This window comes from Convolutriloba macropyga, chromosome 1 (genome assembly GCF_964194025.1).
Source record: "Convolutriloba macropyga chromosome 1, txConMacr16.3, whole genome shotgun sequence".
Taxonomy (NCBI): Eukaryota; Metazoa; Xenacoelomorpha; order Acoela; family Convolutidae; genus Convolutriloba; species Convolutriloba macropyga.
In genome coordinates, this window is record NC_134468.1 from 14079082 (window position 1) to 14101311 (window position 22230).

The following is a 22230-nucleotide window of genomic DNA, read 5'->3' on the forward strand; positions in this document are numbered from 1 at the left end:
GAGTTAAAACTAGCATGATGTTGAGACATAATTTGGAGCATTCTGAGCTACGAACAGTCCGGTAAGATGAAATTGTTTAAATCATATGAATTGAACTTCCTCAATGCCGCCATCAGACCTCACGTTTATATTCAATAAAACATTTATGTACCCACTCGTATAAACGGGCGTTGCAATTGTTAGCGACGTTTTATTTGAATAATAATTCTTCCAGATCCGAAAAAAATAAAGATATTTGTGTAGTAACAATAATTTATACCCAGTTTCTTAAAATATCTGAGCTTCTTATCGCGAAAAGTTCCAACTTAATTTATTTTACCTAAAGAGAGACTGCGGCAGTTTTTTGCGACACGTTGAGAAAATTTCTACAATATATTTTTTACTTTACTTCAGGAGATGAAAACAATTGCTGATGTAAATCGTTCAAATTATTGCACTATAATTAGAATATCATGCTATGCAGAGATCAATACTGAACCTTTTAACTTAAGCGAAAGTAATGCTATCTGTCATCATTATATAAGAGCACTTAATTTTCAGAAAAGTTGAAACTATTTCTGCACATTCGGCGGATATCTTTTGAGCAGAGTTTTTTTTTCAAAAATTCAACGCAAGTTTACAAAAATGCGCGTTGTAAAAAAAATACAACTGTTTTCAACCGTCACGTAACACTACATGGTCGAATTGGGACAAGAGATTAATGTATATAACAGCTGCCTCCATGTGTTTCAGGAGTTTACATTCCAGTGTTTTTTCCGCCACTTCTGGACAGACAAGAGACTGGCTTTCCAGAACCACACCCTCTTCGACGTGTACAAAACTAACCCAGATGAAGTGTCCGAGCTTATCCTCAATAGCATCATGTTGGAAAAAGTAATTAAAATATTGATTACATTAGTAAAATTTTAAAAAACAGTTCTTGTCTATCCCTGTGGAACGAAACTTGACACATCTTGCCATTCCATGCAAGATCTTGAAAACTCTTACAAAACTTGAAACATCTTGCCAAGACCATTATAGCAAAATTTCTTGGAACACCTTGGTAAATTGTGACAACATCTTATGTCAAGAAGTTCTCTTGGCGTGTCTTGCTAAGATCTTGATCAACTTTGACACATAGAAAGCGGTTTTTCTAGCATGTGATACGAAAAACCTTTTTCGAATAAAAAAAACGGTTGAAAATGCACTATGAACGGAGAAAAATAAAACACCAAAAAAGCGCATTTTGAATCCAAAAATGTGTTTAAAATCTTATTGTGCGAAAATGTTTTAACTATTAGTTAATATCCTAATCGGGGTAAATATCTTGATCTATCCAGCTGGTTTTAATTGTTTTATTAAAACAGGATACAAATTTTAACAAAAACCTACGATAAGGATTGCGATAGAGCTCAATTATCCGCAATCAGAATAAAAATTAGAGAAGATTTCACAAAAATTAATGTTTTTGTAGATTTGCTGCTGATATTGAGCGTTAAATTATACCTCCACATGCCAGTTTTGATAACTTATTCCATTGAGTGGAACTCAATTGAGAGTAAAACTTCGGTTGCGCCTCGTTTTCTAAGAAAAATTTTATTAAGCAGATCAAAACAGGTTTTAGCAACAAACTGCAGTTTTCATTAAAAACTTTTGATTTTGTGCTCCATTGTGAGCTTGAAGCTATAGAATGAAAAAGGAGCAGGAAAGCACAACATAGATCATACTAGATAATGAAGATCAACTAGATTTTCAAGTCACCAAAACTTGACAATTCTTGCTAAGATTTTAAAAATTCTTTCTCGTTAATCTTATCAAGATCTTTTTCTTCAATTTCTTGCAAAGATCTTGCATGTCGGTGCATGTCGTGACGTTTTCTCACCAAAAATTTTGTCTGGATCTTATAAAAAGATGTAAAGTTTTAAACAGCTTCTTCTTGTCAAGATGTTTCAATTTTCGTTTTACTGGGTATCAACCTGACATATATCCACTCAACCAAATTGAATGTCAAAATATTTATATTGCCTGGTAAACTGCTTCTTGCACAATTGTTTCCAGCATTTTCTTTTCGGGTCGGTTTTATTAACTATTTATACTTGGGGCTGACCAAAAGTTATAATCATAGAACTTTCATATTATGGACCATTGACTTCATAATTCAAAAAAGTTTTAAAAGATTGGTAAAATTATAACTTTGCCATAAATGAAAGTTCTATGACTAAAACTTTTTCATAAATGGAAGTTTTATAACTACAACTTTTCCATAATATGGAAGTTCTATGGTTAATACTCTTCCATAACAACAGAAAGGAGGCATTTAAAGAGTCTTGGTTTTTTCGTGAGTCCTCATGAGCTTCTTAAACTACAAGGGAAAACAGTTTTGACTGTTTTTCTTGCAGAATATGCAAAAATGGAGGCTCTTTTTTTCCAAGACATATAGCTAAAATCTAAAATCCCGGATAAGCCAGGAACATTATAGCACATCATAGAAGAAAGAAACAACGCACAATTAAAATACAGCACATGGGAGAAGGTGCCTGTAAGGGCACAAAGGGATGGACATTTAACAAAAAATCGGTTTTTTTTAAAAAAAAAATTTAGCCCCCAAAACTTAAACGAAGACGCCAAACAAAAAAAGCTGGTGCCTTACAATCCTTATGGATAGAAGGCACTGCCAAAACAGTATGGGTAACATTGAACAACTAATTGACACAGAAGGTCCCATTATATTTTTTAAACAAAATTGACTTTTTGAGAAACTCTTGACGAAATCGCAGAACTTGGACTTATACATCAATTATGGGAAATTTTCTTATTCCACAGCCTAACAAACGATTGTCATGTCAATTTGAGCAACCAAAGCCCAGTAATAGAGAATTGAGAGCAATTTTTACATAAAAAACGGTCGAAAATTCTGCGTTTCCGAACTACACACTTTCACACATTTTTATGTATCAAATTTTAAGCATTGACCCAGAAGAAAAATCTTTGGGTGTTTTACCATCCTTATGGATAGGAGGCATCGCCAAAATAGTATGGGTAGTATTGAACAGCTCATTGAGACAAAAGGTCCTATTATATTTTTTGAATAAGATTGACATTTTGAGAAACTCTTGACGAAATTGCAGAACTTGGACTTATACATCAATTATGGGAAATTTTCTTATTCCACAGCCAACGTTAGCCTAACAAACGATTGTCATGTCAATTTGAGCAACCAAAGCCCAGTAGTAAAGAAATGAGAACAATTTTTACATAAAAAACGGTCGAAAAATCTGCGTTTCCGAACTACACAATTTTTTATGTATCAAAATTTAAGCTTTGACCCAGAAGAAAAATCTCTGGGTGTTTTACCATCCTTATGGATAGGAGGCATCGCCAAAATAGTATGGGTAGTAATGAACAGCTCGTTGAGACAAAAGGTCCTATTATATTTTTTAAATAAGATTGACTTTTTGAGAAACATTTGACGAAATCGCAAAACTTGATGTTATATACCACTTCTGGCAAATTTTCTTGATTCGTGGCCAATATTAGCCTAACGCACGCTTGTTATACTTTTTTGATCAGCCTAGACATAGTAGTAAAGAAATGAGACAAATTTTTACATAAAAAACGATCTAAAAATTAGCGTTTCCGACCTACACTTGTTTTACGGAACAATTTTTTAAGCATTGACTGAAAAGAAAAATCTCTGGGTGTTTTACCATCCTTATGGATAGGAGGCACCGCCAAAATAGTATGGGTAGTATTGAACAGCTGATTGAGCCAAAAGGTCCTAATATATTTTTTAAATAAGATTGACTTTTTGAGAAACATTTGACGAAATCGCAAAACTTGATGTTATATACCACTTCTGGCAAATTTTCTCAATTCATGGCCAAAGTTAGCCTAACGCACGCTTGTTATATCAATTTGAAAAGCCTAGACTCAGTAGTAAAGAAATGAGACAATTTTTTACATAAAAAACTTTAGAAAAATCATAGTTTCCGACCTTCACATGTTTTATGTAAGAATTTTTGAAATATTGACCCAAAAGAAAAATCACGGGTAGTTATAACATCTGTATGGATAGGAGGCACTACCGAAACACTATGGGAAACATTGAACAACTAATTGACTCAGAAGCTCCTATTACATTTTTTAAATACGATTGGCTTTTTGAGAAACATTTGACGAAATCGCAAAACTTGATGTTATATAACACTTCTGGCAAATTTTCTTGTTTCATGGCCAACGTTAGCCTAACGCACGCTTGTTATGTCAATTTGAATAGCCTAGACTCAGTAGTAAAGAAATGAGACTACTTTTTACATAAAAAAACGTTAGAAAAATTAGCGTTACCGACCTTCACCTGTTTTATGTAAGAATTTTTGAGGTATTGACCCAAAAGCAAAATCTCGGGTAGTTATAACATCTGTATTAATAGAAGGCACTATCAAAACAGTATGGGAATCATTGAACAACTAATTGACTCAGAAGCTCCTATTACATTTTTTAAATAGGATTGGCTTTTTGAGAAACATTTGACGAAATCGCAAAACTTGACTTTATATATAAATTATTCAAAAATTTCTTGATTCATGGCCAACGTTAGCCTAACGCACGCTTGTTCTATCTATTTGAATAGCCTAGACTCAGTAGTAAAGAAATGAGACTACTTTTTACATAAAGGGACCGAAAAATTAGCGTTTCCGAACTTCACCTGTTTTCTGTAACAATTTTTGAAGTATTGACCCAAAAGAAAAATTTTGGGGTGTTAAACCATTCTCATTGATAGGAAACACTACAAAACAATATGTGTAACATTGCAAAACTCCTTGACACAGAAGGTCTTATAACATTTTTGAAATACGATTAACTTTTCGAGAAACATTTGACGAAACCGCAAAACTTGACGGTATGTATTGCTTAAGAAAAATTTTCTTGATTCATGCTGAACCTTAGCCTAATGCAAGGTCGTCATGTCACTTTGAGCAGCCTAGATCTATCAGAAAAGGAATGAGACTAATTTTCACATAAAAACCATTTGGAAAATTAGCGTTTCCGACCTACACCTGTTTTATGTACCAATTTTCTAAGCCTTGAACTAAAAAAAATCTCGGGTTGTTATACCATCCTTATGGATGGGAGGCACTACCAAAGCACTATGAGTAATAATGAACAACTCCTTGACACAGAAGGTCCTTTTGAATTTTTAAATAAGATTGAATTTTTGAGAAACATTTGACGAAACCACAGGACTTGACGTTATGTATCCCTCATGGGAATTTTTTTTATTAATAACCAACATTAGCAAACGCACGCTTGTCATTTCACTTTGAGCAGCTTAGACTCAGTAGTAAAGAAGTGAGTCTCATTTTTACATTAAAAAACAATCGAAAAATTGCGTTATCAGACCTATACCTGTTTTATCTTTTTACCTGTGTTAACATTTTTTATGCATTGAGCCGACAGAAAAATCTCGTGTTGTTATACCATCCTTATGGATAGTATTCACAGCCAAAAGAGTATGGGTCACATTGCACAACAACTTGACGTAGAAGCTCCTATTATATTTTTTAAATACGGTTGACTTTTAGAGGAAAAATTTGACGAAAACGCAAAAAATGACGTTATATATCTATTATGGAAAAATTCCCCACTTCATGGGCAACATTAGCTTAAAGCAAGTTTGTTATACAAGTTTGGCCAGCATAGACTTAGAAGTCAAGAAATGAGACTAAATTTTACTTTAAAAACTAAACAAATTCGCGTTTCCGATCTTCACCTGTTTTAGAAAACAATTTTAAAAGCATTGAACCTATAAAATTTCGGGTTTTTAACATCCTTTTGGATAAAACGCACTACCAAAAAACGTTGGGTTACATTGAACAATAAATTGATCAGAAGGCCCATAATATTTTTTAAATATAATTGACTTTTGAGAAACAATTGACCAAATTGCAAAACCTGACGTTATATATCACTTATGGGGAATAAAACTATACTAAAGCCATTGTTAGCCTGAAATACTCTTTACTAATCACTTTAAGCAGCCTAGATCTATCAGTAAAAAAAGAATAACTTTTACATAAAAGACTGGCGAAATTTTTGGGTTTCTGATTAATAGGTTTCTTATCTACCACTTCTCATTTACCGTTTCTCATTTACCATTTTCTCATTTACCACATCTCGAAGTTTTGATCAAACACAAAAACGTTCCAAAAATTTTGGATAAAAGATAATAAAAAACCAGAATGTGTTACATTCAACAATTACCTCAACCAGAGGGCCACATCAGATTTTATATACAATACAAATTTGAGAAAAAATTTAGGAGATTGCAAAACATGACGTTATATATCACTTTTTTTTCTATCAGAGCCAAATTTAGCCTAACGTACGTTCGTGTTATCGCTTTAACCCACCTAGACTCAATGATATATAAATGAGAAGCACTTCTAGATACAAAACGAAGGGCTTCTAGACAAAATTTGCGTTTCTGTACTACCCTGTTCTCATTTACCTTTTTAGAGTAATGAGCCCAAATGAAAATTTTCCGGTGTTTTTTTAAAAAATGTGGATATTAGAAACTACGAAAACAGTGTGGGTAACATTAAACAACGCCTTCAACCAGAGGGTCACATTATATTTTTCAAATCGGACAAGAATTTTGAGGAACATTTGTTGAAATTGCAAAGTTAGACGTTGTATCAATTTCTTTCTGTTATAGCCCACATTAACCTAAAGCACGCTTCCGTTATCACTTTGACCCACCTAAACTCAATAATACAAAAATGAGAAACGCTTTTACATACAAAACCGACGAAAAGTTTGCGTTTCTGACATACACTTTCTCATTTACCACTTTCAATTATTGACCTCATTGAGCAAAAATTTTCAGTGATTTGCAAATCATATGCATAGAAGGTACATCTAAAACAGCAGGGTCAACATTGAACAACTTTGTCCGGCATCAACCAATACTGAATACAAAAGAGCTTATGACATTTTTTGCGTTTACTAACAAAAAAGCGCACAACTAGCTATAATATTGCCTCAATTATCCTAGACTGAAAACTTAGGTGAAAATTATTCCTGAGAATATTCAATTTCTAAAATTTCATCTCAGAAAATCTTATTTATTTGCCACAGTCACGAAAAGGTTGTCAATCACTCATGACTTCTACCAAATCTTCGCAATCACAACACACTGACTTTTCACCATTGATGAAAAACTTGGGGACATGACTTCGACATGCAGAACACATTGCAAAAACGTTGAATGACAACACTTCGTCAACATCCTGACGGCAAATAGGGCATGTCGGTGTCTGATTGAACAAAAACTGAGTGAAATTTTCGAGCCACTCCTTTATACATCTCTTGCAGGCAGCATGCTCAATGAGGTTATCTTTGTGTAGAGGAAAAACATCAGCTCCAAATTCTTCCAAACAGAAGGGGCAGTCGGTGTTACTTGGTGGCATTCTGTCTTTCAATGGATCATATGATACTTCCAGTAGTCTGAAAAAATTTGAACGCTGTTTTCACTAGCGTTTAGGATTTTTTGCAATTTTTTTCGAGACAGTAGTAGAGTAGTGGTTCTAATATAACTGATCTTCCAGTTGATAATGAACAGGCCGTGAAGTATTCATAAAAGCCCTTTGACTTCTCAAATCTCAAGAAAAACTATTTGCACAGCTCTGTAACAGGACTTGAGAGAAAAATTTATCAAACTTTACAAGGAGAACAATTCCTTTTAAAAAATTTCTAAATTTTACAATTTCTGAATTTTGTCAATATCTCAAAAATTCAATTGAATGGTTCAAATGTCCATTGTAAGACCTCATGCCACGCTAAATAGACTGCGATTTGAGCACGAAGAGCAAATCAAGAACCTCAACATTGACGAAAGCACATACAACAGCTGCTTTTTGAAAAATTGCACTTTATCCAAAAGAAGAATAAGCACTTAGGTATTTTAATTGTAGATATCTCAAAGTACATCAATCGAAGATAACACCTATAGCTTGAATCTATTTAATCAACTGAACATAGAGAACACCATTTTGCAGTATTTTCGCTTATACATTCGTCGCATATTACTTCACAACAACGGTTGCAGAACGAAAAACCCATATCTCTCGAATGCGGCCAGCGGCAATTTCCACAAGCCACTGTGAGACAGGGTTTTGGGGCATCAGAATTTGCTGCCAGAAAATGCGGTATAAACCATTTTTTTTTAATTAATCCGAGCCACCAATCATTCCCAGCAGCTTTGTTCTTTCTCCAAGATTCAGGCATTAGTATTCCGGACTTTACAGCAACACTGTGCGCATCTTCTCTGACTTCTCGAGGAGTTTTCGCATACAGAACAGCAGCAATTATCACCTTGTTTAGTAGGCCGGCAGACAGCACGCACGGTCTCCCCTGTTCTACGTCTGACAAAACATGACGTCTTAAAGTGGATCTTGGAACCCCATACATTTTAGATGCCCGTTGTATTGCAACGTTCTTGCGTCTAACGTCGCGGACCGCCAACTTTAAATCCTCGCCTGAATATTTTGCGTGGGTCTTACGAACGTAATCTCGCGGCATTTAAAACTGAAAAATGACCCTTTGACAAATTATTTACTAGTCCTATATTCTATGAACCAGAGAAACATCATTATGAAGACTAAGAAAATATAATCTCAAAAAGAAGTTTTTGGCTCTAACAGAAACACCATTTCAATTAATCACGAGCACACTAGTCGTGTTCGAAGATAGTCAAAAGAGGTACAAAGAAAAGTTTTTCATCTTATTGAATCGGAAGAATTTTTTCAGACACAGAGTCTTGCGGAATATTTAAGATATTCCTTGATTTCTTGACTTCATAAAAGCTGAAAATTTCAGAGCTGCTTTGAGGTTTAAAACTCTTTATCACATCGAAGACATACACAGAAACAAAATCCTGCTTATCGAGTGAATAGAACACGCGAACTTGACCGAAGCATTTTTTTCTGCTGGAGATAAAAGAAACAAAGGAGTTCTTAGAGGAGACACAGTACGCGGAGTCAATTGTGAAGAATTCCAACTTTTGGCATGAGTAAAACTCTGCAGCAATATTTTGAAGATCTGTCGGAACTTCATGTACTGGGACTCTGCGTCGCTTGAACGTTTTTTGTTCTCGAAATTGTCGACAGAGGTCATATAACCTGTCTCTTTGAGGGCTCATTTGACATGAGTTTTTATTTCTGATGTATCGTTCCACTAATACTTTGAGGTGACTGACCGTTCCAGTAAACTTGCATCGCAGAAGATAATTGGTGGATTCGAACATGATAGCCGACGTACACCATAGTGGACCATAGCATTTGACTTGCCAAGCTAAATGGTTAAAGGAGTGAATGTTGGCAGAAAAAATTTTGTCTGTGTAGGCCTCACACGTAAGAAAATTGAATGGTTTTATCAACTCATCAGCCAAATCGCAATTTTTCGAGGACAATAACAGCAAACGAATGGCATAACTCAATAGATGAACCATTTTAAACAAATTTTCTTCAATGCTTGCATAAAAACCAACTGGTCCAACGTATAAAAGCCAAATTTTTAACTCATTAGCTTTGAAAAACTCCAAATCGTCCAGACTGCGAAGCGCTCGTTTGAAATCTGAAGTCAACTGAATTGACGAAACGCAATCGCGGGTTTTAACCAGTCCCGACCTGCATGTGTTGTTCCTTACAACGAACAAGAGAGCACGCGTAACACCAAGCAAAACTTGGTGCATATAATCAATTGGGGCGGTTAGGGGTATATCTTCCAACAGATCTGATACTGCACAAGGTGCTTTCATTCCTCTAAACGATTCTAGCCCATTTTCTTCCATCAAATACAAATTAGATTTATATTGTGAAGGTGTACGCATTTTAATTCGTTGATTTGGATAATAACGCCCCTTTTCTCCGTCTCCGATTTGTTTAGTCTCTATCAAACATAAAGTACAGCCAAAGTACGCATTGAATTGGTTCATGTTTAGTATTGCCGCTTTTGCGGGCAAGTCGACAACTAGAAGCTTGATCTCAAAATTAACCTGCCAAAAACAATTATTCCAATCAAATGTTGAGGTCTGGCAAAATCTTTCTTTGATTTGACCAAAAAAATCGCCCAATTAGGTTTTCCTCGTCCTAGCCATAACTTTGCCAAAACGATATTCACAAATTTGCAGCGCAAAAATGATGGTAGATTGAGAACACTGAACCAGAGCGGCCATAGCGAACGCTTTTGGGAGTTTATTATTCTCACGCCGTCTGCATTCATAGCTAAAGCGATTGTAATGACATTGCTTTCACCAAAAGTGGGAGCAATCTTTATGTCTTTGTGAGGATTTCGGGTATTGGAAAATTCTATAATTGCACTCATATTGTTTTTGAGGACCGCTAACAAATCTGATACATAATCCATCGTTAAGACCTCGCCTTCCCCACATGAAGCAGCCGTTTTTAAAATAGGTGCTACCTTATTAGTTGTCTCTTGTTTGATCGATTTAAATGAGGGCAGTTTGTATTCTGGAAACGCTTTTTGCATAAACTTAAGCCAGTCAGCAAAAGCTGCATCTGACTCACCATGTTGAGCAGCTATTTCATTGACACAGATAACAAAATTCTCCTGTGACAAAGTGCAGCTTGCTGCAGCAGAAGCATCCAAGTTTTCGTCCGACGACGAATCATCAAAACGATCAGGAATTGTGCTGGGAGAGAAACACGGAGGTACGTGATTCAGCTCCCTTACCGGAAAAGACACCAGATTTGGCTCTTGAACATCTTCCGAAAAACCTGTTTCTTCTGAACTACTGGCATCATCTGAGGTATTATCTCCAGAGCTGCTATTGGCAGCAAAGCTACGCATCTCAATGTTGCGCTTTGGTGAAATCTTTCTTCGCTTTACTCGGAGAAATGATTGCCGCCTTCGGCGAAAACTTGAAGAATTCAAAATAATTCGTTGTCTGAAAACCTCAGTTGGACGCGACGAACAAACTTTAACTTGGTGACTATCTACATGCACACAAAGGCAACCCTGGTTACCTTCTCCGAAGAAGTGAGGCCCATAGCTGACGGTTATCTCATCGTTTTTGTTGATAGGTTCTAGTATTGCAACTGAATGCAACGTCGTGAATTAATTTCTTTCGCAGAATACCGACAGTTAGGACGACAGGAATGATTTGCGAAGCGAGTCGGGCCCAGCATAACACGATCAAACTTGCAAGCGTCCGTTTTCTTAAATATTGAGATATCTTTTGAAGCTTGACGATGCATCAGGTGGTATTTTTTCGACAAACCCAACAACTGATTGCAGAAATTTTAATTGATGAGATCTCCGAGCATTAATTTGATCTTCTCCCACGTAAAAAAGACCATAACCACCGTATAAATCGCGTTTGAATACAAACTTGTTTTCAATGGCAACACGATATGATTCCCGTAACAGAGAATCGAACTCCATAAGACAAGAGTCAGTCGACAGTGCATCGCGATATTCAGAAGAAGATAACATTTCCACGACGGGCTCAACAGGATAGCCATCAATTTCAATAATTTCCTTTGTAACTTTTGCATCGGCTTGGGCCAGACTGAAGCATTTCAACATTTCTAAAAAAATGATATAATTTAAGCAACTGCAAGAAAACCAAAATAACCATTTACTTGTCCCACTGACTACGGTAAAGCACTACACATTTTTAAACATCACGAATACAATCATCATCCGTAAACAGATGTGACAACTTTTGAAACCAATGAACGTTATTAACCAAAACGGACACCTTCCATCACTATGACGAATCATTATTTGGAAAGAAATCAGCATAAGACTGAACTGCATGAAAACAGAGTCGCCATTGCTCATAAAACCCAAATCCAAATTTATTGAACAAAATGTTTAACTTTAAGCTATAAGTTAATAAAAAAGGTTGGGGTTGTATCAACCAAACAATAGCAAAGTTGTCACTGTATTGCATTTCCCTTCAAAACCTTCAGCTTTATATCAAGGCCCATCTGATTCGCAGCATGCCGTGCATCTTTGTACGCAGCTTCCGGGAATTTAGGTTACTTCTGCCGAACTACCAACTCAAATTTAACTCTTTCCTCTTCGGGCACTGGAGTCCGGGTATCCTTACGCCGACGATGCGAACCAATCATCAAATTTTGCAGCATGCTTTGGTCACCTTTCCCATACATAGCGCAACCAAGATGTCGCCCAAATTTAGCCGCACTGTGTCCTGCAGGTATCTGCATCAGATTGATTCCCTCGTGAATTACGGGCAGTTAAACTGTGGTGTGGTGTTGTCAGCAGAAGGCAGCTCCCCTGTCTTCTGATAAGTGACCAGAGCAAAGAACTCCTCGTTGTTCGCTCTCTCCTCTTGTCTTATCTTCTTGAGGCATGACTCATGTTCAGCAACCATTCCTGATAACTTCTTTTCAAAGGCTTCAAAGCTACGCTTTCCCAAACGGCATGCCGTCTGAACAGACGAACTTGATGAAGAGGGCACAAGAGTGCATTCAGCTTCGCAGCTTGAATCTGACTGAACTTCCGATTCTGTCTCACTGTCGGAGGGCCAATTGTTAAATTTTTGGGACCCACTTCTTTTGCATACAATTTCTTCGTCACCATCCGAGGAAGAAAGACTCGTATTAGCAGACATTGCTTACATAAAAAAGGCCAATTACGAATAGATATAGGATTTTGAGAAAATAAATCACAATTTAAGGTCTTGCTGCTCAAACTCTTGAGTGCTAAATTCTCAAAGAAGAACAATTTGAGCGCTAGATACAATTAGTATTCAACTTAAGACATCAAAACGCTCACGGATGAAACGCAGAAGTAATTATTAGAACACAAAGAGATGCATTAAGATAAGAAGCACAAATTTTATGAGCTGAAACACAGAAGGAAAAACAAGAAAACAATATTGAACAATGGCATTAGAGAAAACAGAATAAGTGAACGCAACTTCAAGTGTTTGACAGGGAATAGATTTAACACTAAAGGAGACAGCATATGGAGAACAGCAAGTTCAAACAGCGTCAGGAAAATGCTTTTGTTTCATTTCAGTGCCAAACTGTTTGGCCCCAGCTATCGCGCGACTCAAAGCTTCGTCTGTGTCATTGATATGGTTTCTGTTCACGCACTGTATGAAGATGTCTTCAAGTTCGCTGTCGCATGCACCCCTGGGTGTTTTTTCTATGAATTTTCAGTGCAAGACGTTGATTGATAAGTTTGCATTCCTTCTCATTGCCGAAAACCTCTGCAGCTATGGTCCTTCCGAAAACAGATGGTCCTTCATCCGTCGGTATGAAACGCATCAAATCCTTCCCATTAAACATAAGTGGTTCGGGGTCCGCGCGATTCGCCTTTATGGCTTTCTTCTATTTTTTCAATGATTCCGGCTTATCACCGTCGCCCAGAACCTCCAGCAGCCTTTTTCTCAACATCGTATTTTCTTTCATTATTTTCCGCATGTTATCCTCTTGAGCGTCCAGCACTTCGTTGAATTTGCTGGTTACCAGGTCCATAACGTCCGTAATCGTGTAGGTCTCAATGCCTTTGTTCTCATTGGCTGTTGTTTTGATAACATTGCGCGGTGTTGAGCATCGTGACTTTGCGAGGTCGATATGTGGGCTTTGGTAGTCATCTCCGGCCACCCCGATGTCATTGGCGAACTGGATCTTCCTCTTTGCAGCCTTTTGGACTACCCGTTGTTTAGTTTGGGCAGTTGGATCCTCGTTCTCTTTGTCCCTGTGAAAAAATCGTCATCGAAACCAATGAAATTTTGTCGGTTTATTTTTATTTTTAGCAAACAAATTTAAAGTACACTTGAGCAAAAAAGACTCGGAACAATTTAAAAACCTGCATTTAAATTTTTTCAGAAAAAAATGTTTTTAACAACTCACACAGCAGACTTGGATGCCGGCTTTGGCGCATTTTGGACGTCTTCGAGTTCCACGTTGTTAGAGCTTGTTTCACTAAAGAGAAAACAGACCTGCTGTAATTCAGTTTAAGACCGTTAAACATTTGAAACCCTCCCTAAGATTGACATTACATACTGATAAGTTGGCTTCCACTTGGAAGCAAATTAAAAGTACAAACAGGCAATCAGACAATAACTTCAGCCCTAATGCTACAGCTTATTTTTTTGCTTCATAATAGATAAATTGGAAGCAAATTAAAGGTAGAAACAGGCAATCAGAGAATAAGTTTATCCCTAATGCTAAAGATTAATTTGGTGGAGAATTTGTGGACTAACGCTATTGAGCTAATGTCTGACAGGCTCTTGTTTGAATTGGCGAGTTTCCAAGAGACATCTGCAACAAACTGTTGAACTTCTGCTGCGGGCACCATCTTGACGAAGGAAGCCCTGAACATTCCTGTGTCGGCCGATTTGAAGTTAATTTTATGGCCTTTGATCATCGACAGCTTTTCGGCAATAGAAATCTCTCTCCAAGGATAGTATGAACTATTATGAGCAAGCACGAAGGGATTTGGGTCATATTTGTGATAGAAGATCCACCGCAGACCCTGTGCTTTCTTTAAAGCACTCGGCGATTCTAAAAAGTTTCTGATGGGCCTGCAGCCCTTTGTTGAGCGCGGTCCCTCAACAATTAGATCGGCGTTGGTCTTAGAAAGAGACATTATTCCTCTAAAAACGAAATTTGATGAAGCGAGGTACATCTGATTGAAAATGTGACTATCGAGACTGTCGACAATTTATCTAGCTTCAGATGATACTTTTTCATGTAAGTTTTACCTGTCGGTGGAGACAGATGCCAACTCCAAAAACTGTCACTTTGACGAACGATTAACCCTTCAAGTACATCACTTTTTTTATTTTTTAGTCAACTCTCAGACCAACAACTGTTTATCATAAAACTTTCAACACGTTGAATATCAATCAGATAAGACTAACCCGAGGAATCAAATCGAAATAGCCAACAACCGTTTAGCCAAAGTTGTAAGCCGGTTGAATGACAATCGGATAAGATTTCCTCGAAGAGTCAAATTGAAATCGCTTGCAATTAATTAGAAAACACTGCTATTGATTATAGAGTCAAACTAGTGATTTGAACCTCCAACTATCGGATGGAACAAAAAGAGAATTGAACTTAACCTTCGGAAAATTTTCAATTGGTTTCATTTCTAAAGTTATATTACACGGACGGAGCGATACAAGTTTCTGTTTGTTTATACTTCTCTCCAGCTATCGGATGAGACAGTATTACTAATGATTTGAACCTCCAACTATCGGATGGAACAAATAGGGTGTTAAACTTTACCTTTGGGAGAATTTTAAATCGAATGTCATTTATAAAGTCAGTCGCAATATTACCTACGGACGAAGCAATACAAGTTTTTATTTGTTTATACTTCTCTCCAGCTATCGGATGAGACAGTATTACTTATGATTTGAACCTCCAACTATCGGATGGAACACATAAAGAATTAAAATTAACCTTCGGATAATTTTATATTGGTGTCATTTCTAAAGTCAGTCGCAATATTATCTATGGACGGAGCAATACAATTTTGTTTGTTTATACTTCTCTCCAGCTATCGGATGAGACAGTATTACTTATGATTTGAACCTCCAACTATCGGATGGAACACATAAAGAATTAAACTTAACCTTCGGATAATTTTATTTTGGTGTCATTTCTAAAGTCAGTCGCAATATTATCTATGGAAGGAGCAATACAAGTTTTTGTTAATTTATACTTTTCTCCAGCTATCGGATGAGATAGTATTACTAATGATTTGAACCTCCAACTATCGGATGGACAAATAGAGTGTTAAACTTAACCTCTGGAAGAATTTTAAATCGAATGTCATTTGTAAAGTCAGTCGCAATATTACCTACGAACGAAGCAATACAAGTTTTTGTTTGTTTATACTTCTCTCCAACTATTGGATGAGACAGTATTACTAATGATTTGAACCTCCAACTATCGGATGGAACAAATAAAGAATTAAACTTAACCTTCGGATAATTTTAAATTGGTGTCATTTCTAAAATTAGTCGCAATATTGTCTATGAACGGAGCGATACGGACGGAGCGATACAAGTTTCTGTTTGTTTATACTTCTCTCCAGCTTTCGGATGAGACAGTATTACTAATGATTTGAACATCAAACTATCGGATGGACAAATAGAGTGTTAAACTTATTGGAAGAATTTTAAATCGAATGTCATTTGTAAAGTCAGTCGCCATATTACCTACGGACGCAGCAATAGAAGTTTTGGTTTGTTTATACTTCTCTCCAGCTATCGGATGAGAGAGTATTACTAATGATTTGAACCTCCAACTATCGGATGGACAAATAGAGTGTTAAACTTAACCTTTGGAAGAATTTTAAATCGAATGTCATTTGTAAAGTCAGTCGCAATATTACTTACGAAGGAAGCAATACAAGTCTTTGTTTGTTTGTACATCTCTTCAACTATCGGATGAGACAGTATTACTTATGATTTGAACCTCCAACTATCGGATGGAACACATAAAGAATTAAACTTAACCTTCGGATAATTTTATATTAGTGTCATTTCTAAAGTCAGTCGCAATATTATCTATGGACGGAGCAATACAAGTTTTTGTTTGTTTATACTTCCCTCCAGCTATCGGATGAGACAGTATTACTTATGATTTGAACCTCCAACTATCGGATGGAACAAATAAAGAATTAAACTTAACCTTCGGATAATTTTATATTAGTGTCATTTCTAAAGTCAGTCGCAATATTATCTATGGACGGAGCAATACAAGTTTTTGTTTGTTTATACTTCTCTCCAACTATCGGATGAGACAGTATTACTAATGATTTGAACCTCCAACTATCGGATGGAACAAATAAAGATTTAAACTTAACCTTCGGATAATTTTAATTTGGTGTCATTTCTAAAGTTAGTCGCAATATTGTCTATGAACGGAGCGATACGGACGGAGCGATGCAAGTTTCTGTTTGTTTATATTTCTCTCCAGCTATCGGATGAGACAGTATTACTAATGATTTGAACATCCAACTATCGGAGGGACAAATAGGGTGTTAAACTTTTTGGAAGAATTTTAAATCGAATGTCATTTGTAAAGTCAGTCGCCATATTACCTACGGACGAAGCAAGTTTTTGTTTGTTTATACTTTTCTCCAGCTATCGGATGAGACGTAATTACTAATGATTTGCACCTCCAACTATCGGATAAAACAAATAGAGTGTCAAACTTAACCTTTGGAGAACTTTAAATCGGATTGTTATTTCTAAAATTCTGTCGGAACATTATCTATGAATGGAGCGAAACATGCTTTTGTTTGTACATACGGCTCTCTGGCTATCGGATGAGACAGTATTTCTACTGATTTTATTTCAAAACTATCGGATGGAACAAATAAAGAATTAAATTCAACCTTTGGATAATTTTAATTGAGAGAGCCATTTTAAAAGCCAGTCACAAATTTATCAATGAACGCAGCGAAACAGGATTTTTTTGCACAAATGTCTCATCAAATACCGGAAGAGACCGTTAGTCGACTGATCTAAACTACTTGTTAAAGAAAACATCTTGATTGAAAACAGTAAATAAGAAAAGGGTCACAAAAGAAAAACTTCAAAATGAATTAATTCCAATCATAGGAGTTAAATTAATTAACATTTTGCAAATCAAATTTAACCAGATCAGGTCTAGCAACTGGAGCAGTATCGAAATTATTTACAAGGTCGATTGAAGCTTCTTGGTACCACCATTCTTTCATATGCACACCATCACTAATAAAATCTTCACTATAAGAGAATGACCGGAAATGCAGTTTGAGTTTATTGTCAGCAAGACGGTTGTTTAGAGCTCGGATAACATCAAAACCAGCATCTACTGAGGCAACACGGTTAATGACTTGCCAGATAATTAGGCGTATCGAATGCTGGTTACAGAAATTCCTCAACTGTGTAAGCTGGCCTAAGACATTTTTGATCTCCTCTTTGTACGCAATGGGGTCACCAGGCTTGGACAACAGATTGTTCCCCCCCAGCATTACCATGCAGATGTCATGCTTATCGATCTCCTCCTTTCTTTCAGTCCACACTCGCACATGCGCGCCACCTTGCGCCAGAATAGTGAAGTTTGGGGGAAATACGAAAACGTCCACCATTCGCCTTAGGTGTGAATCTCCAATAACAATCACTTTCGACATCTTAAAGAAAAAGTTTTATCTTAAAAAGTTCTAGCCTACCTAATTTAGAGCCCGAAGGCGCCACCACGACCCGTGTGGCTGGGACCTTGCTAAGCTCTAAAAATTTACAAATAAAACATACATCAACGATACATAAAACATCATTGGGGGTCATCTGCAGACCCAAAATAGACCCCGTGAAACCCTAAAAACCCTATATAAACTATACATGGGGAGCTTTACCATTACAAAAGAAGTTCAACACGCCTAATAAGGCACTCAAAATCAGCAATTTTCATCATTTCACAACTAGAAATGCGAAACGTGCCGGTCACAAAAACGTGAAAATGACCGTATGTTTCGAGGCCAATTTCTCGAAAACGACTGAAAGAAACAAAACGCCGTTTACATGGATTAAAGTACAGCTCATGCTGAGTTCAAATCAACAAACAGATCCAAAATTGGTTAACTATACGACAAGTTATTATTAAAACTAAGTACGGTACCAAAGTCCAAAATTGACCTACGCCGACTGACGTTTCGCTAAAATACACACTTATTTCTCAATAACGCTTGAAAGAAACAACACCAAATTTACAGGGATGAAAGTACGGCTCAGGGTGAGTTCAAATCAACAAACAGATCCCAAAATCGGTTCACTCTACGAGGAGATATTTCAAAATTAAGGTACCGTACCAATGAACGAAATTGATCTAGTACGACTGACTAATACTACTATATCTATAACTAGTGCAACTGAACGATGCAACAAATATATATGGGGATACTCCCCACTAACTGGACAATCTGAAACTCTACAATTAACTGTCGAATGCTGGCATATGAAAGATTAAAATGGTCATCAATGTAGAGTTTCTCTCCTCAGGAGGTCAATCTGGGGTCAAGTTTCCGGTCAATTTCTCAAAAACGGCTGAACAAAAACAAACGCCCTTAGTACCGTTTGTAGCACTGCTTAAGATACGCATCATATTAATAGATGAGCCCAATCGGTGCACTCTTGAAGGAGTTATAGCAAAAATAATGTACCGTACCAAATCACCCCAGAGGAGAGATACAGCACATTCAGAGCTAAAATTGACCTTCTGAACTGCACAAAACGACATGTAAAATATATATGGTAACAATTCGCATTATCAGGCGAATCTAACGCGCCAATAAACAAGCTTTAAATCGCCTCACAGGTGATATGACAGAGCTCTGTACGTACCGGTACCCTGCTTCAGCAGGTAAAAAATTGGGTAACTTCCTGGCCAATTTCTCAAAAACGGCTGATCGAAACGAAACGACACCTATATCAAAACAAAGCTTAGCTCAAGCTGGGTTTAACAAAAAGAGTTTCATCAAAATCGGTTCACTCTACAACGAGTTATTGCAAAGTAAAGGTACCGTACTAAATGACCAAAAAAGCAGAGTACTCCGGCTGCAGAGCCAAAATTGAAGATCTAAACCTGCGAAAACGCTATGCTATATAAAGTATACATATTCGGAATCTACGTTAGACGGGCTATTCAAAACACTAATTTTGTCACCAGAAGTAACAAAATTCAAAGCTTCAAGGTGGTGTCGGATGGTGTCAACTGCTTCTGGGGCTAAAACCGAGGGCAAGTTTACTGGCTAATTTCTCTAAAACGGCGGAACAAAAATAAACCCCCTTAACACAGTTTCAAGCACCGCTTGAGATACGCATCATATTAAGAAATGAGCCCAATCGGTGCACTCTAGAAGAAGTTATAGCAAAAAGTAGGTACCCTGACAAATGTCCAAAGAAGCGCGGCGACCTGATTTCAGAGCCAAATTTGACTATCTCAATTCCGTAAAATGCAATAGAAAATATATATGGGGATACTCCCCACTAACTGAGGATTCTGAAACACTAACATTTGTAGGGTAAATCGCGTGCTTTGTTGTACCGAAATTTGGGTCATCCCGAATAGCCCGAAAATTCGACCTATTTCAACTTTGAACATTAATAACTTTTTGATTAGGCCGATTTGGGAAACCAACCAAACACTGCAAGCAAAAGGAGTTCAGTGCTAACAAAATGCGACTACTCCCGTTAAATTTGGCCAGTACTTTAGCAGATATTAACAAAATACTGTTCTGTACCCCATTTTTTTGGGCTAAAATCGAAGCCCAAGATCTCCGGAACCGATGTAAAACAACGTGAAACAGCGTTCCCGGAGCATTTGTGGGTGTAATTCTGGTCCACTTCCACTTTCTAGGTCACGGCAAACCTTCATGGTGAGGTGGGAAAAAATTTCCCACCTCACCATGAAGGTTATGATGTTTTGTGTGTTTTGACATAAAACAACATCCACAGAAATTTGATGAAAGCGTGAAAAAAGAAAAAATGTTGAATTAATCCCATTGCTTGATACAATTAGCTTCAAAAACCTAAATAGTGTCTAGAAAACACAAAACGCAAGCCCAAAAACTTGTTCAATTGCAAAAAACACCACTTCACTCATTCATTTGGTCAAATGACCTTTTTTGACTACCAAATTTCAAGTTTCGCTAAAATAAACCATCAACACTGGTAAAACGATGGTACAATCTGTATATAGTGATACTTACCATCACTTGAGCAATCTAAAACACTATAATTTTTAATCTTGACACAGAAAATTTCAACATTATGTCACCGCCGAATTGGCCGAAATCGGCCGAAAATCGAGGTTCGGCGCCTACAGAGCAAAAATGACCCATTCCAATCCATAAAACCAGATACAAAATATGTCTGGGCACACTTCTCAAAACAATTAAAAACCAACCAACCCATATATGTAGGGATACTATGTTATTTTGGGGTACGCATATTTGGTGAACACAAAATTGACAAAAAAGCAACACCAACAAGAAATGCCTGAATTCACAAAAATTGAAAAATTACCATAAACCATTGGTTCAAATAGCTTCATGGACGAAACAGAAGGGTAAATACTACAGAATGCAAGTCACAATAACACTGAAGGCAACAGAAATAACATCTATTCAGGATAACGCAAAGTTCATAAACAAAATCAACACAAGAAATTATTAAATTGACGAAAAAAGAAAAATGCAGAATTGCTTTGAATTCTTAGTTCAAATAGCCTCAAGGGTTTTTTATGTTTCTTCAGGGGAGACTGAATAGCAGCATTTGTATGCATCTGTAGCACCCTGAATTAGTAAAACATCAGATATGCTTCAAAATCTCGGATGACATTTTTTGAAAGCTAAAAGTCGAACTAAGCATTTTGTCGGCGCAATAAGTAACGCAAACCAATTAGACAAGCTGGTCCAGCTACCTAGTTCTAAAGCACAACCTTTTAAAACCATTTTGGTGACAAAGTTGAGAGGAAACTATCAAAAAAGAGAAACAGACTCCTAAAATTTTCATTACTCTGAACTTTTGCTCAAACAAATTAATCTGAAATTGCTTCTGTAAAGATCTTCACACGTGTTTTTAACGGTTAATTAGATGCAATGTTTGACGAGGTAGATATAACAGCGTTTAAAATGAATTTGATGGCCATTTTTGACATCGAAAGAAGTGTCAGACTATTTGAAAGGAAAAAAAGTTTACATAAAAATTCCGAATTTCATAATGAGAAAAGTGATGAAAATCCACATTATGGAAAGAAAATAGAAAAAAAAGATTTAGAATATTTAGTGAGCTTTGTGATTAACTCCATAAAGATTTTTTTACTTCCCGGAAACACTCAGAAACAAAGAAAAATCAAATTATCTACAAAAAATATTCGAAACATTTTTTTTGCATTTTTAAGTCGAATAAAGTTTCTTCCTCAGCCTAATGGACAAAATTCCGTTTTTCCTAATTTTTTCTAAAGTAGTGCTCTTAGGTTGTTTTACATGGAGATCATGACGAACATTTTGAATCCATAGTTGAAAAAAAATCATTACAGCATTAAAAACAGATCTTTTTTCAATTGTTTGGGACGCGTTCTCGTACAAATTCATTTGAAATGGATTCCAAAAAAACTTTCAGATGTATTCCTGAATTTTATTTGCCTGTGATTTGAAGCGAGGCAGACAACAATGTTTTTAAATTGAATGGGT

At 36.5% G+C, this 22230-nt stretch overlaps 1 protein-coding gene across 1 annotated transcript in view; it reads left to right on the forward strand.

Moving 5' to 3' along the window:
* Positions 1-644: 644 nt before the first annotated feature.
* Positions 645-22230, forward strand: part of LOC142345780 (gamma-aminobutyric acid receptor subunit alpha-5-like) — a 56507-nt gene continuing 34921 nt past the window's right edge. The window contains exon 1 of the mRNA XM_075398123.1: positions 645-873. Within this exon, the coding sequence (XP_075254238.1) occupies positions 676-873 (198 nt within the window). The 5' untranslated portion in view covers positions 645-675. The remainder of the gene's footprint in view (positions 874-22230) is intronic.